At 39.7% G+C, this 17,477-nt stretch overlaps 1 protein-coding gene across 1 annotated transcript in view; it reads right to left on the minus strand.

The window, feature by feature from the left end:
• Positions 1–6,775: 6,775 nt before the first annotated feature.
• The window catches only part of MTTP (microsomal triglyceride transfer protein), a 46,097-nt gene continuing 35,395 nt past the window's right edge, over positions 6,776–17,477 (minus strand). Inside the window, exons 13-18 of the mRNA XM_015069100.3 lie at positions 17,016–17,113; positions 16,789–16,910; positions 14,952–15,179; positions 10,971–11,095; positions 8,611–8,781; positions 6,776–7,116 (exon numbers count right to left, since the gene is read on the minus strand). Of these exons, the coding sequence (XP_014924586.3) occupies positions 6,945–7,116; positions 8,611–8,781; positions 10,971–11,095; positions 14,952–15,179; positions 16,789–16,910; positions 17,016–17,113 (916 nt within the window). The 3' untranslated portion in view covers positions 6,776–6,944. The remainder of the gene's footprint in view (positions 7,117–8,610; positions 8,782–10,970; positions 11,096–14,951; positions 15,180–16,788; positions 16,911–17,015; positions 17,114–17,477) is intronic.

The raw sequence follows: 17,477 nt of genomic DNA on the forward strand, positions 1-17,477 counted from the left end.
TACTTCACTTTGGGGTTGTAGGTATCATGGATTGTAAAGGAATCTGATACACAGCCAAGGGAAGAGGCCAATTTTGGTTGACAGCAGCTGGGATAGAGGTAAAGAAGTCAGGTGAACTAGCTCGAATTTTACCTCCTTGATGTTTTCTTTATCTTTCTTCCTTTTATGCTCTCTTAGGATTTTGAACCCATTTTTTTACAACATTTATACCATTGTGCTAAAATTATTTTTAGCTGTATGGCTTACCTCACTTCACTGATTTTCTTGAGGTGAAAGGAATCTATTTTATTTTAATTTTTTTAACCTAGTACATTTCTTATTCCTAATAGACCCACCCACCATGTTGTATAAGATAACTGATTAAATCAACTGATAAATTGGAAAGACTCATATAAGCTTGGGCTTTCCATTTTCCCTTCCAAACCTCTATCTACCCTTCCCACCTTTATAGATAGTCCGGATCAATAGGCATTCTTGCCTCTGGCTTCTGGTTGGTATCAGCCAGTGGGTACCACAGACAGGAGATTGGAGGGAGAAAAGAAAGCAAGGTATGGTGTTTGTTTCCCTGCTCCCTCCAGAGGATGTGGTGAGGGCTGCTTGTGCTCTTTAATTCAACATCATAGCTCCACATAGTTTATGTTCTCTAGATTCCAGTGAGTACTCTCTCCCTTGACCTTTCAGGCTTCCTGTGGTTGTGAGCCTCAGGATGCACCGTCTCTTGTTGGCTTCCCTCTAACCTGCTCATACCTTTATGACATTTACTGAGCTCTTCTGAACTTACCCAGCTTGGATGTGCCATCTGTTTCACACAGTGACCCTCTTTCTACAGGGTCCCTGACAAAGAGAGAATCTGACAGTGAGGGGGATGGTGAGTAAGAATTGGTTGAAGATTAGACGCAGGACATTCTGTTCCAGTCCTGAAGAAGGATGAGAACTGAGGTGGGATGCAGTCTTCTTCTGGTGTTTTCTTCCCTCTCAAAATGCTATCCATTTCACTTAGGATGTGGAGTCCTCTTACTATTGTCCCCCAAAACTCTACTGGAACTCGCTTATTTTATGTCTAGATTTTAGATTCATTCCTTGCTTCCTCATGAAAATACTTACTCTTTCCTCTTGGTAATTATCACAGTCCCAGAGACCAAAAGCAAACCAATCTGGTAAAGAGAGATCAATGAAATCTGGAATGTGGAGAAATGGGTGAAAGTCATGTTGTTACGAAATATGCAAATGATTTTTATAATGTGAAACTAGTGTTTTCACGATAAGCAAATAAGCAAACCTGGTGATCTTCCTAAAATCCATGATGCCCACGAGTGAAAATGCAGAAAACAGATTCACTCCATGAGTCAGAATATAAAATGTTGCTTAATTGAGGAGTTCTATAGGACCACATATTAAAAGTTAATATTAGCAAATACTTAGTGCATGCTATGTGCCAGGCACTGGCCCATTACCTTATTTCAACCTCACAATGACCTATGAGGGGCTGCTCATTTTACAGATGAGGAAACTGAGAAGCTTGGAGGTTTATAAAGCAGATGTGTGTGGACAAGGTGAGATTTCAGATGTGCTGGAGTATCTTACTCCAAATCGCCTTCACTGCTATACTGCCCTGCTTCCCACTTCCCAGATGCTGCATACAAGAGGTTTAGCTACCCAAACCACATTGCACTAAGCCCTGTGCAATGGAGAGAACCACTGTGCTCTCCAACTAGTTGCAAGGTAGAACAAACCAACTTCTTTGCTATTAAATAAGATCAAAGCTGATTGTTGATAAATAAGAACTTGTTCACTACAGCTCTAATATTAAAAACAACATTAATGATAGCAAAAAAAAACATTTATCAAATGCTCTGTATACTTGGCACTGTACTTTAACATGTCCTGTCTCAACTTAAAATAACCCAGTGAAACGTAGATTATCATACCCATATTAGAGATGACAATTGAGTCACATACCCAATGTCATTCAAGCAGTAGGCAGTGGAATTAGAATTCCAAACCAGGCCTCTCTGTCTCCCTCTCTGCCACGCCCACTGCCTTTCAGTTAACCACCAAAATGATGAAGAGCAGTGAAGCTTCAATTAAAGAGAAGTGAAGCTTCTGAATCTCTAAGATTCTTTTTTTTTTTTTATTTTTTTTTCAACGTTTATTTATTTTTGGGACAGAGAGAGACAGAGCATGAACGGGGGAGGGGCAGAGAGAGAGGGAGACACAGAATCGGAAACAGGCTCCAGGCTCTGAGCCATCAGCCCAGAGCCTGACGCAGGGCTGGAACTCACGGACCGCGAGATCGTGACCTGGCTGAAGTCGGACGCTTAACCGACTGCGCCACCCAGGCACCCCATCTAAGATTCTTAATGCCAGGAGAGACACTTCAAGTTCTGCTTTCCCCATCCCTGTATTTCATTAGGGAGGGCATTTGGATTATTTAAGTGTTTAAGCTTTCCAATAAGACTTTATGAATTCTCAACTACAATTACTTAGAACTAGAGCCATTCCCAATTAATTTGAGCCTTCCTTTTATGTTCTGTGGTCATGAAGGGGAGTTACTGCTATTACTCCCCAACACCATCTTCACCAGCACTGTCATCTTGGCTATGACCACTCTCACCACTCCTATTCAGCACTGTCCTGGAGGTTCTAGCCAGGACAATCTGGCAAGAAAATGAAATTAAAGAAATTCAGATTGGAAAGGAAGAAGTAAATCAATCTCTATTTACAGATGGCATGATGTTTTACATAGAAAATCCTAAGTAACTACCAAAAAAATATTAGAACTGGTTAGTTCAGCGGTGCCTGGGTGGCCCAGTCAGTTAAGTGTCCAACTTCAGCTCAGGTCATGCATGATCTTGTGGTTCCTGAGTTCGAGCCCCATGTGGGCTCTGTGCTGACAGCTCAGAGCCTGGAGCCTGCTTCGGATTCTGTGTCTCCCTCTCTCTCTGCCCCTCTCCTGCTTGCGTGGGCTCTCGCTCTCTCTCACTCTCTCTCTCTCTCTCTCTCAAAATTAAATAAACATTAAAACATTTTAAAAAAGAACTAGTGAGTTCAACAAGGTTGCAGGATTCATGATCAATGTACAAAAATCAACTGTATTTATGTACACCTGTAATGAACAATCCAAAAATGAAAGAAAACAATTTCATTTACAATAGCATAAAAATAATAAAACATGTGGAATAAATTTAACAAAAGTGCAAAACTTATACCCTGAAAATTATGAAACATTGTTGAAAGAAATTAAAGATTGAAGTAGAAAGATGCCCCATGTTTATGCATCAGGAGATTTAACATTAAAATGACAATATTCCTAAAACTGATACATAGGTTCAACACAATCCCTATCAGATTCCTAGCTAGCTCTGTAGAAATTGACAAATTGATCCTAAAATCCATATGGAAACCCAAGGAACTCACTATAGCCAAAACATTGTTGAAAAAGAACAAAGTAGATGAACTCACATTTCCTAATTTCATAGCATACTACAAAGCAACAGTAATCAAGTGTGGTACTGGCATAAAGTTAGGTATGTAGATTAATGGAATAAAATTGACAATCCAGAAATGACCCGTTATATATAGTCAATCAAATTTAAGCAAGAGTGCTAAAACAACTCAATGGGAAAGAATCATCTTCCAACAAATGCTGCTGGGATAATTGGATATCCATATACAAAGGAATGAATTTGGACCCCCTACTGCCCACAATATACACAAATAAACTCAAAATGGATCAAATACCTAAATTTAGAGCTAAAACTGTAATACTCTTCACGGAGAAAGGCATACTTGCAAAGAAACAAATAGAGGTCTATGAGTGGACAAGAACTTCGGGTAATATCGGAGAAAAAGACGCAAGAATCATAGAGAAGGGCACTGAGACTCAAAACTTTGTAACACAGCTTAAAGCCTTGTAGCTGCTGTTCCATGTTTGTCATTTTCATAACTGCTGTCTGTCTTCTTTAAGCAGCAAATTTTCAAAACCAAAATGATCTGGAAAATATAGTGAATTCAGAGAGCAGATTCTGGGAAAGACCACTTGTATTTGAATCCTAGTTTTACCATTTTCTGGCCAAGAAAATGTCTTCTGTGGCAGAAGTTAAATGTCTTCTGTGTCCCAGTTTCTCCATCTATAATTGTACTCTCCAATTCAGTGACAACTAGCCACATGCGGCTATTAAGCATTTGAAATGTGGCTAATCCAAACTGAGATGTGGTGTGCAGTGTATGCTAATTATATACCACGTTTCAAAGATCTAATCCTCCTCCCCCAAAACATCCCATTAATATTTTTTATATTTCTTACATGTTGATATAATACTTTGCATATATTGGGTTAAAATATATTATTAAAATTCATTTCACTCGTTTCTGTTTATTTTTTTTAAGTCACTACTAGAAATTTAAAATTGTTTATGTGGTTTACATTATGTTTCTTTTTTTAAATTTTATTTTAGGTGGGAGGAGAGGGATAAAGGGGGAGAGAGATAAAGAGGGGGAGAATCTTAAGCAGGCTCCACACTCAGTGTGGCGCTCGCCGCGGGACTGGATCCCACCATCCCGGGATCATGACCTGAGCCGAAAGCAAGAGTCGGATGCTCAACCAACTGAGCCACCCAGGCGCTCCCACATTCTGTTTCTATTGGACAGTGCTGATCTGTAATACGGAAATAATAATGCTCCCTATTAAATATAGCTATTGTGACAATTAAATAATTTAACATATATACAATGCTTACAATACCTGCTACATAACAAGCACTGAAGAAGTGTTAGCTTTAAAATTATTTTTCACGATGGTCAGGTTCAGAGAGGCAGGGAGCAACCTGTCGAGGGCAATACTCTAATGAGATACGGGAATGGCAGCACTTCACGGAAGCAAAGCCGTCAGCTTAAATCTCTAAGGTATACAGGAAGAAGCTACGGCACCTTCCCAGGAAGACATCTTTGCAGGGGACAGAGCTACGGACACTGGTGTTTGAAGCAGTGAACTCAGAGACTACAAGTGAGGCTTATGGGTACATTTCTGGCTCCAATACATCATTCTAAAATGTGGACTATCACTCCATCCCTCTTAAATTTCTACCTTTTCATCCAGACAGGAGGTAGTGTTTGTTGTATGCTTCAGGTTTCTTGTTTCTTTGGAGCAAGTTAGAGTTGCTAAGTACTATCCATTCTCCAAGTGGGAAGCAGCGTTTGACTCGGCCCGGCAAACAAGCAGTTGGGAAGTCCTATAACTCTAATGTCCAGAACACCACAGTCATCACTCTTGAGTAAATTATTGTTTCACATTTTACAGAAGCAATTGTAGTTCATTAAGCATCACATGGCTGAGGTTCCTTCCTGAGATGTCCGTGACATCTTTCTCTAACTTAGTGCTCTAGATCAATTTGCTTTTGCTGTAGCATGAGTATCTTTACAGAGTACTCCTTCCAAGACCAATGCCACCACCAGTGATACACTGCCCCCCCCTCCAGGTTTTGATTCCTGTTTCTCTTCTCAGTAACATAACAATGAAAGTGCTGGCCCTGAGCCTTATGAAAACTGCAATTAGAGCTTGTTTTCAACAGGTTCTGACTGTGGCTATTCTCAGTGGCTCATTTTCCAAAGGGCTCTGACCTCCTATTGGAGAATCTGGCCTGCTCTATAGAGTGGCAGAAGCTTAGTTGCATATGTGTCTGCGCTCAGAAAGTGGCAGAAACAGAGAAATATGGTGTCCAAAGTAATGGAAGACAAAAGCAGTTCAATAGGATTTCCATATGTTTATTTCATCACACGTCATTTAAAATTTACAACCAGTGATGGGCTAGCTAAATGTCCATTGTGTGTGTGTGTGTGTGTGTGTGTGTGTAATGGGCAAATGAGCACTATTATCTGTTTTGAGTTTATCACTATCAACACATATATCTGTTTTTATTAACAGATATTTAAAGATGTTTAACATGGCTCTTTCAATTTGTACAGATAAAGACAATATTTTCTTGGTCTCATATTTTAGAAGTCCAAATCCATCAGTTTCTAAAAGCAGTGTTAAAGTCTTTTGGCCATTCTGGTTTTTGTACAGATTGTATTCAAACAGACTAGAACTTTCACCACAAAACAGTTGAATGAAAGGTAAAATAATGACTAGATTAAGATGTCCCTTATAAAGGACATTGTACCACATGACAGTCTCAAAGAGACAGCACAAGTAAAATCAAATGGAGTTTCTGAAATTAGTATTTCTAACTCTTACGTGCTAAGTCCAGTATTTTTGCAGGGCAGAAGTCAGAGAACTAAATGGCTTTCTTCTAGCAGTCTGACTTTATGGTCCGCAGAAAGATAATGTATGTTTTAAATCTGTGTGCCTTCTACCTCAATACTTAGTAAAACTAACAACAAAAGAGATAAATATTCACTCTTGAAGCTGTGACAAAAGTCTTTAGAAAGTCATATCCCTTCCCCCCCACTTTCCCTCAAAAAAGAAAAAAAGAAAGAGGTCTGGTGTTTTGTTTGTTTTTGTTTTAGTTTTCTGATTGGGCAACACATTTGGTAGAAACGAGCCATGCTTAAGGTCCTGTCAAGGTTTTTATACACACTGATTAAAAATTGTTAAAACAAAATTGGGTTCTCCTGAGCATATGCGTGCTTTGTCATGTGTTTTATAAACAATCGTTTCTTCTCAGGACAGCCCTCTTCCCACCGCACCAAACGGGATTTGATGGAGGGACAAGAAAACTGGGAATGTTGCCGGAAGTGTCACATATGTTGGCTCAGAATGACACTATAGGGAGCATACCGAATAGGCCCACATTTAATCATTGGAGGCTTTTCATAGCTTTTTACAAAAATCTTAAATACAGGTAAACATGTAAACACTGTGCTCTCAGAGAGCAAGTACACAGGCATGTCACATGGTATCCCTTCTGGGAAGACAGATTCAAGTGAAACATCACCAATCAGTTTCAGAACCAACCGCTAGAAGTACTTGCTGGCTCAGGAGCAAACACCACCTTGCACATCTCCGAGTTCTCTTGGTGGAGAGGGAATTCAGATCCTGCTATGAGGCTTTCTTTTCTTCTCCGAGAGACGTAACCTCTGCCTGTGGACAGTCTTTCATACTTGGTCTCAAATTGCCTGCATGACGACAGCAACAATAACAAAATTATACACATATTCAAGTTACCCCACACTCCTCAGAGGCAAATTATTGAGTGTAGTTGAAGCTTCTGTTTCAAAGCAATTTGAGAAAGGATGGGAGTGCCAAAGACTACCGGTTTCTGTTCCCATGAATGGGGTGAGTTTTTCTTCCCATGTCTTTCTATACCAATAGACAAACTGTAGATTCCTGGAATATAGGAGCCCTGCCACACATTTTTCTAGAATGAAGGTCCAAATTCTTCTCAGCTTTCTGGAGATGCCGTTAAGCTCTGCAGACCTTGCTATGTCTCCCACCCATCATTCCAGGAGCCCCACCTTGGGAGCGAATCCAACTGGATTTAGGCTGAGAATGCTGACAGGCATAACATTCTTGAGCTCTGGGCCAAGTGGAATGTGGAACCAAACCAGTTAGCTGTGAGCCTGAGTTGGTGGTCACTGCATTTCAACCACAGGAAGGTTGATTTTTTTTTTAATTCATTAATGGAGATTTATTCTAAAAATAAGTTAGTGTGGGTTAACAATAGCTTAATATTCTGATTATAATCTACTATCTTTTATCTGTAAAAATACAGCCCACTCATCTTTGTACTTACATCATTTATGTATTCCTTATATGGGTCATGAAATTTCAGTAAAATAAAGAAGGTGCTCACCTCTGGCCTGCTTATTGAAGGAGATGATAGAAGATGTGGCTTGCTGTTTTAAACATACAAAGTGCCTTCATGGTTAATAACGTGTGTCAGGGTGACCTCTACAACTAACAGAGGAGTCAGCGCTAACTAGACCCAAAGCATTCTACTTCCATGTGGCAGTACTGTTACAAATGACCATTAGAAGAGTCAAAGGACACAGTATAAATGAGATGCTATAGGGTAGAAGAGGTGCTAGGAAACTTACATGAACAATCATATATTTAGTATTTGAGACACTAAGAATTCTACTGAAAGCATTTTTTTTTTATTCAAAATCCCAAACTCTCAAGCTTGAGCCAAAACTTAAACAAGGTCAAGTTGCTATGGTACAATTCCCTAAAAATTATTAATTAATTTGGGCTCTTAACCCATGCTAAATGATTGCCAGCTGTTTTGTTTTGCACTTTCTGTCCAGGAAACAGTTGTGAAGTTAACTGACAGTAAATACACATCCACTATTTTTGCTGAAACTACGTGGCAACTCTTATGGTGAATCAAATCCCTTTGTTACCTTGATAAATTATTTCTGGACTGGAATACGATATTATCTCCAGAATCAAATGAACTGGTCCTTATAGTTTCTTGGTATCCTAGAAACTGACTTTTTTTTTTTTTAAAGCTTTATCAATTATTCTCTTAATTATGTAAAGGAAATTTATGTTTCACTGTATTTTTATCATTTACTTGTAATTTCTGAAACAAAACGCTCAAAACTGGCTGTTAAGTTCCTGGCCAAATGGGGACTGCCCGAGAACATTCCACGAGCGCTGCCTCTTACCTAAGTGGAGCTCCATCCTTGTCCATCTGCATGCAAACTAAGAACGGGTACTGAGAAAACTGCACCGTGGAGATAAACTCCAGGCCTGTTTCTGTTTCTGTGCTGATCTCCAGGCCAGCTTTCACAAAAGAGGAGTCTACAGTGATGCTGCCAGTTATTGCCAGAGCCACCCTAAAGATTTAGGTAAAACAAACAAACAAACAAACACCATTAATATCACATTTAACTGATCTGGACCAACAGCTATAATTTCATAGGGTCTGAACTCACTAACGTGTGACCTAAATGTGGTCAGAGTTCTGCTGGTAATCAGGGCCTGGCTAGTTTCAGGGATTAGGCAGTGAAGTTCTGCCCTTCCCCTGAGCCCTCCCACAGACTTCAGTTCTAGATCTGGGGATGAAGTGTCTATCAGGTACTACTGTTTGCTATGGGCACACCAAGGGCCAGGGTGAAAACATGCCTGGAACATGATTCTCTCAGGAAGTCAGAAACACCTGAGCTAGCTTAAAACAAAGTCTAAACTCACAAAGACAGCTGACATTCATAACAATGCTCTTGGTAACTATCTCTCTGTGGGCTTCTGTGTAGCTATTTCAATTCCATTTCTTTACTGTCTCCAAAGGGTCTCTACATCTATGGTTGCCAAGATATTTGAAAAAAATATTGTGTCACAAAAAACGATTCCTAGAGTGGGGCACGTACAGGCGTGCCCTAGGAAGGACAAATATGGTGGGTCTCCAGTAATCGCTTTGAGAACTGAGTAGGCAGATTGGGTTGACTGGGGAACATGGCTTGGATGATGATGAAGAAGCAGAAGGCTTACCTCTAGGATCACTCTAATTTAATTGTAGACTTTAAATGAAATTGTGGAAATTACTCCACAATTAAATCTGATTTTATGCTCCTGCTATTTTGATAGAAGGATACTATCAAGGTTTGCTGTGCAAATTAAAGTCCCTGCTGCTGTTGTTGTCAGTGTAAAAGTAGGTCAGAGGTGGTATCATTTAAATCCCTGAATCCCTTATCATACCTTCTAATATCTTACACTCAACAGAGGCTTAAGAGATATTTTTTAAATGAACAAATGAAAAATTGAAAATAGATTGGCTACAATGTGGATACTGGTAAATTCTTAGGGATACTGTGTCCTTTTTAAAAATCCAGATAATTTTTGGTGTTGCTGTTGTTGATTTGTTTCTGCAAAGAATTCAATTCAGTCAAATTTGGGGAAACTTCTATCTAGAAAATACTTCAGAAAAAGGAGAAAGAAGACCAATTCACTGGGAAGCCCTAAATCATACCGCTGATCCCTCTGATGGCCCGTTCTATTTCTCATTCTTCGGTTCCTTTTAGTAACACTGTGGGTCACCTTTCACATTAAATGTGCTGCCTTTTGATTTTTCTCAATTCCTTTAGCCATAGTTTAACATAAATCAAAAATTTGATTTTATCACTCCTATCTCACTTCTGCCCCACCATATTCATAAATATCAAAAAGGGGGGCACCGGGGTGGCTCAGTAGGTTAAGTGTTCGACTCTAGGTTTCAGCTTACGCCACGATCTTGCAGTTTCATGAGTTCAAGCCCTGCGCTGGGCTCTGTGTTGGCAGCCTGGAGCCTGCTTGGGATTCTCTGTCTCCTTCTCTCTCTGCCTCTCCCCCCACTTGTGCTGTCTCTGTCTCTCTCAAAATAAATAAACTTAAAAATATAAATAAATATCAAAAAAGGTAAAAATCAATTGCACTTCCATATTCTTTACTTTGATTTTACAACAAACAGAATCATTCTTTTGATTATCACACTGGTTCAGTTTATCACCTTTTACTCAAAATACAATACTTTCATTTGATTTGACACCTATATTAGAAAAACAAAAGGAGCTGAGGACATTTTGTTTAGAAAAATGAACGCTAATGAAAAACTTAAGGACTCCTACCATTTAAGACATAGATTCTGCACACAAGTGATCATCTTTTTAATTTTTCTCCACTGAAGACAACAAAGGAGGGAACATTTAAAATCCCAACAAGAGGGATAAACTAAAATGTTTGCTTCAAGACAGTATTTCCTGAGAGCATTGTCAACTACTAACGTGGAATACTAAGAGAAAATGAACTTCCCATCCATGGGGCATGCTGTATGTGGACGTCTTTAAAAGTGTGACCATTGTTGGCTGAGTTGATTAGATAACTAACCGGCTCATAAGAAGCTATGGAAAGAATGAGTTTCCATGGTTTCTTCCTGCTCTATGGTTCAGTCATTCAAATAGAAAATACAGATTTTTGAAAAAATCAGAGAGCTAAACAATTCCAAAGGCATATCTCTGCAGTTCATTGCATAGAATATTATACATATGCTTACCGAGTTTTCACTCGGGTTTTAGACTCACGATACCACAGGCTAAACTCCATTGCACCTGAAATGTCAATAGCTAAGCCACCCTGGACATCCATATTGGCCTTTAGTCCAGATTGCAACTGAAGCTCCTAGAAGCAAAAATATATCATCATCATCATCGTCGTCATCATCATAAGCAAATTTAGTCTACCCCTTTCCAAAGGCATGTTCAACCTCCTGCTATACATAATACCATTTGGGCTATGCTAATGTTGGAGTCTTTCTCTAGGCTTGGAAACACATTATTCTAATCTTGATCACTAGAAGTAGACTGTTGATTTGCTCAAGTATTTAGTCTATTAAAATACTAGAGACGTGCAGTGCCAATTGAGATGGGTGATGTTTTTCAATCATTGCCTCACTTTGTGAGAGGCAAAGGTTCTCAAAGTGTGCTCCCCTTAGGAACAACATCTGGGAACTTGTTAGAAATGCAAGTGCCATACCTACTGAATTAGAAACTCTGAGGATGGGACCAAGCAATGTGGGTTTTAATAAGCTCTCGTGATTCTGATGCACATAAATTTGAGAACTACCAGAATGGGGAAAATGAAAGCATCGTCATCCGAAATCCAGCTGTGGCTTTGGGGTGGGGGTAAGAAGTCGGGCTGGATGATCTCTTGTGGTCCTTCAGCACCTCTCTAGCTATGTGCTGTGTCAAATATAGGCAGCTGCAGCATCATGCTGGCAAAGTAAGTGCAGAATAAAAACTGCTGGTGCAATATACAAGTTCCAGGAATTGCCTAGATAAAGCTGGGAAAGGAAGGCAAGGCAATCTAACTAAGCCTTAACACCTTGTTGTTTGACATTTGAAATGACATCAAATTAACAAACAAGTCCAACATGAACTTAAGAGCATATTCCAGAGGGACACTTCTCATTTACAAACGTAGTCCATCCTAAGTAATTTTGCAGTTGTCTGAAGCCCACTGTTTTGTGTTGTTTGTCAACATTTAAGTCTTGCATTTTCTGAGTACATTAATGAGGTGATGTTGGCTTAAAAGTTCTTCAGCTGGATTGCAATCAGATTGACTGGAGACAGTGTTGGAAATGATAATGGCTCTGGAAAAAAAGGCTCCATATCCTTAATTTTGATATCCTTCCAAAGATCTTAGATTCACGGTAACTGCCAGCATGACTAACTTCCTTATGTAACTGCCCTACTCAGACCAAAGAAGCCATGCTTTCACCAACTATAAATGCCGTGATTTCGCTTTCTAGAAAGGATCATATTGATCTCTTTGAATTCTTCCCCCTTTCCGAAAAACATGGCAAGAAATCTCAGTCAAAGGCCTTCATTTACAACCTGGTATATCAAAAAAGTCTCACTGTGGCATGAAGCTACTTTCAGTCTAAAACACACTTGGATGAAAGCATGAGATTCTTGACACAGAGCTCAGGACACATTAGGAGAACCCTAAGAATACTTAACAGCTACATTTAGTCTAGAATAAAATGTGGTTGTAGTATGATACGAGGTTGTCTCATATATCATAACTAATATGAAGGAACACAAATTATCCTAGGAAAGCCAGAAAATTATGCCCAAATTTTAACCTATGCCTATGAACTACAGAATATCAGATATCAGGGTTCTGCAGTTGCACAGTGGTTGTGATTATCCCCAAATGAATCCTACTGTGTGCCCTGTCTTAAAAGTATTTCCTTGGATCTTTTGATCTCTTCCCAATTTGAAAGCTATAATCTTGTTAGTCCACTCAATCAAAAAAAGGTCTTTGATGTGGACTTTAGCTTTCCCACTGGCCATACATTAAGTAGATATCAAAGCACACCAAGTGCCATGGAAAAGAACATTTCACAGCTTTTAGACAATGTGCCTTTTATGGGGAGAGAGCATTTCCATTGTGGTCTGGGTTTTAGGGAGTACCTTGGCTTTCTTGGAAGATTCAATTTCTCTCATGCAAAGGGATCATGGAAGAACTCTTATTTGTAGTCACAGAGAAATTTTCCTGAGCCCCCGTGGAAGGACTGAGCATTAACCCCTGTAGAAGAGCAAACCACTCTCTCTTTGGGAAAGGGACTGAACCACATAGTGCAGTGGTTCTAATTTTTGAGGGTATAAAATAAGAGAAACTAACAGTTTTGAACACCTACTGTGTCCTCAAGGGTCTACATTTGGTATCTCACTTAATTCCCATACTGATCTTCCATGGTAGGCATTATATCTTGAAGATTAAAAAGGAGGTTCAGGCTTGGTGGCACATGTGGAGACAGAATAAAACCCAGATTGTCTCTAGGGTGGATACTTTTCTATTGCCACACATGGTTATCACAAAATCATCTCTCTTTTGTCTCCTGGTGTGCAAGAAAGCATCTTCTGAGAAATATTGTGATAAAAGATCATAGGTTTATGTCCTTATTTGACCCAGGATGCATATTTATTTAAATTTTTGTCTATGAACTATAGGAACAAGATACTAAAGCTTTGCATTTGTAGCTAGTGTGACTCCTTTGATCTTGCACCTTTGGCCCCAAAGGTGTTTCTTACAGTTCAAACACTAATATTTTGACAACATGTACCATTGCATCCATTCAGGAAAATATGGTCTTTGCTGGCTAAAGAGGATCTCTCTATTAAGCTGACTTTATCAGACAGCCTTCTCTGAAGAGTAATCCAATTAGACGAAAAGAGAGAGCAAGAGTAAGCACAGAGTAATTCCATCTGCCCTGGTGGCTGGGACAGGCTATCCACTGCCAAAATTTCCTTCAATGTCAGCACTTGACCTAGAGTGGTATGTGCCTCTGAAGCTGGGATGGCATTACTGGAGTGCTCTGCAGAGCCAGGGAGCCTCAAAGAGCCTATTTGTATGGTTACCCTTGATCTGCCAAATACTCCAATATGAAATTCAGACATTGGGTTACGTTTAATAGCTACAGGATGATCTTGCCTTAGAATACGCCTTAGGTGCCCTCTCTTAATGAACCGAAGAACTTTAAAAGATAATCTAGACCAGGAGTTGGCACACTATGGCCTGCAGGCAAATCTGGCCCACTTGTTTTTGTAAATAAAATTTTGTTGGAGCACATTCACTTGTTAATATATTGCTGATGGCTGTTTCCACTCTAGTGGCAGAGTTGAGTAGTTGCAACAGAGACCATATGTCCCACAAAGCCTAAAATATTTGCTTTCTGCCTCTTACATAAACTGTCTGCTGAGCCTGATCTAGATTACTGTTTTTATCAGGTTTCACACCCTAATTCTGACCATCAGACTGTTGAAAGGTAGTTGAATACACACAGATGGTGTTGAACAGTAATTATTCCTGTGTCTTAAAATGTGGACCACTTACTCAGCACTCTTATGCCTTCTTCATAGATTCATTAAGAATTCATCTCATCAGAATCAATACTACAATGGGTATGCGCAATGTAAAATTGCGATATAATTTGAGACTTGTTTTTTCATATGTGACCTTGAGGATTAAGGGATATGACAGATCCTGTTCATTGTCCTTCTCTTCATTTGTTCGGAGTGACAATGCACCCATTGAAAAACTACATTTACCAGTTTTCCTTGAAGCTAGAGATAGCCATATGACACAGTTTTGATTAACAACAAAAAGAGCCTTGGTTATTTTCTCCATTAATTTCTTTGTTTCTGTCAGCACCAGTATTGTCTTTTTTTTCTTTCAGTTTTATTGAGATATATGTGGCATTATTATACTCATATTATATTGACTATATCCTCTTTTGCCTCAACAGTGAGATGTCTTCATGGGCTAATGAAGTTGAGAGAAAACCCTGCTTACCTGTAACAAAGGGGAAAAGGATGAAGGGCAGGCAGCAATACCACTAGGGTGGGTGCTTAGAATGTGAATTCCTAGATAGGCGCAACTTTGTCTTGTGTTCTTCAAGCATTGAGCACATTTAAAATGTGCCTAGAACACGCTAGGGATTCAATAAATATTTGCAGAATGAATGGATTACCTGGGAATGATCTATCAACAGAATAAGTCCCTTCACCACACTGATAGGGTCACCAGATGCCGACAACATTTTGGACATCAAATCACTGTATCCTTTGAAAAAAGTGACAGGTCTGAGCTGAACATCAAAGAGGATGGCTGACATGCCTGCGTAGGAGTCGAGGTTCTCCTCCCCCTCGTCGGGAGTGGCCGCAATCAAGGCCTCCAGGCCTTGGGCTTCGATGACTACCTAGGGGAAATGCAGATCACATTCATGACGTAAGCTCCTTGCCTATTCCGTAAGTGACGGTGAGGCTCCTGGGCTATTGCTAGAACTTTCCAAAACCTGAGGTATCTGCAGCAGCTAGGCAAACAAAAACAAAACAAAACAAACAAAACAAACCACACCTCTGTGCCTGAACATAAGGTGAATTCATTTTCTTCCTTTAGTTCCCACACCCATTGATCCATTTTGTAGAGGCAAAAACTAAAAACAAAAAATTCAAATGGCAGAGGCAGAACTCAAAGCCCTTCTGCGTGACTGCCAATGCCATGAACTTTCCTTTTTGTGGTGTCATCCTTGAGACTCTTAATCCCTCCAGGACTGTCATACATAATGGATCAGCTGTCTGGCAGAGCCCCAAGAAGGAGATGGAGAAATGCTGGGACAATTGCCTTGAGGCTATTGCTACAAGAGGATATGGAACACTCCAAGGCATGACTCACACCCTTCCTATCAAACTTTTCTCTCTAGCTGAAAGAAAAGATGATGGAGGCTTACATCAAGATCTCCACCATGCATAGGAATCTTACATATTCTCCGTCCTCTGTACCAGCCCCATACCCAGTGGGTGCTTGGCATTTCAGAATGCATATCAGAAAACAGATGGCAATTCCTCAGGATAGAAGGACATTCCTCAGGATAGAGGTATTCTGACTAGCATCCTACCAAAGGGTGTATAATATAATATTGATAAGAACTCAAGTTTGTGTAGGACTGGACCATTTTTAAAACTTAAATGAGCTTATTTAGAAGGCTATAATTTGATATGCATAAAAAGAAGTATATTTCATAATTAGGAAGACTTTATAGATTATAACCAAATTTTGTGTAAGACTAAAGAGATGGAATTCAGTCAGTCATCACATGCCTACACTTTATTCTTTTCTCTCCTAATGGTACTGAAAAATATAGATGGGCTCTTTAGAGAGTCAAAGTTCTTATGGGGAATCAATCTGTTCTTAGACACAACCAGAGAAGGGAAGAGAAGGGAGGCGCCTGGGTGGCTCAGGTCATGATCTCACAGCTAGTGAGTCCAAGCCCCACGTCGGGCTTTGTGCTGACAGCTCAGAGCCTGCGGCCTGCTTCAGTTTCTGTCTCCCTCTCTCTCTCTCTCTCTCTCTGCCCCTCCCCCACTTGTGCTCTGTGTCTCTCTCTCTCTCCCAAAAATAAATAAACATTAAAAAAAATTAAGAAACAACCAGAGAAGGAAAATATATTCCAGAGTTAGATAAGTGGAGCTTTAACGAATATATCTATGAATAAAAATAAAATATTTTTTAAACATATCTGAAAAATATTAGCACAGTTTCAACTTTGTGAATATGTTTGCCTTTGAAATGACGAATGGATGTTTAACAAGTCTAGTAAATCAAATTACTTAGGTTTCATGCTTGAAACTTTCTCTGGCATTATAAACCATATAGCTTCCTGCAAATGATGGAATTGTGAGCAACTTAAAACAGAAGCCACCATTAGCTTATGCATTTTGTAGTGTTACCATCAGTATGTTTTTTTATTTTACTTCAGACTAATTTCTTATATATTTATGAAGCAAAATTAATGGAAAATGAGTTACCTGGCTACTGTGAAGATGAGCCTTCCCAATGTACTGAAAGATGTTCAGGTTACTTCTCCTTAGAATGCCAGAACCAGAGTAAAGAATGTCAAGGCTGTAAGTAGATGCTGAATGGGGAGTACCTAATGCCAAAACAAAACAAAACAACTCTTGTAGTTTAGTAACAGTTCCCACGATACCAACTTGCAGAAGGGCAGAGAGGGAGAACCCCTTTCTGGGTTACGTACGTTCTATGTAGCCAGTATAGGCAGAAGAGGATCCACTCTTGGAGAAGCGGTCATAATTATGAGCAACCATTTCCTTCAGAACTCTACGGACCATTTTGCTGCAACACGTAAAAGGAAAAAGCACATTCATTGTAATGGCTGCTTCCCAAGTCAGATTTAGAAAAAAACCCAAATCCTCAGTGGAAAAAAGAGGGGCCAAATTTTCCCCATGCTGCTCCAAGACTGGGGAGGTGCCAGCTGGAGGGCCAGCATCAGGGTTAGGGCTTTCCCCTTCATTCCTCAGATATTTGAAATTTGGTTGTATCAAAATGACAGCAAGACAAGGATGCCCAGCTATGAATGGCTTAAACTAACTGATGGACACACCTCAGGAGTGGAAAACACATATTCCATGAATCATTATGGTTGTATTATTAAATAGTATATACTTTCAAGGAAAGCTGTACCAGACAGGGGATGGTG

Source organism: Acinonyx jubatus, chromosome B1 (genome assembly GCF_027475565.1).
Source record: "Acinonyx jubatus isolate Ajub_Pintada_27869175 chromosome B1, VMU_Ajub_asm_v1.0, whole genome shotgun sequence".
NCBI classification, from domain to species: Eukaryota; Metazoa; Chordata; class Mammalia; order Carnivora; family Felidae; genus Acinonyx; species Acinonyx jubatus.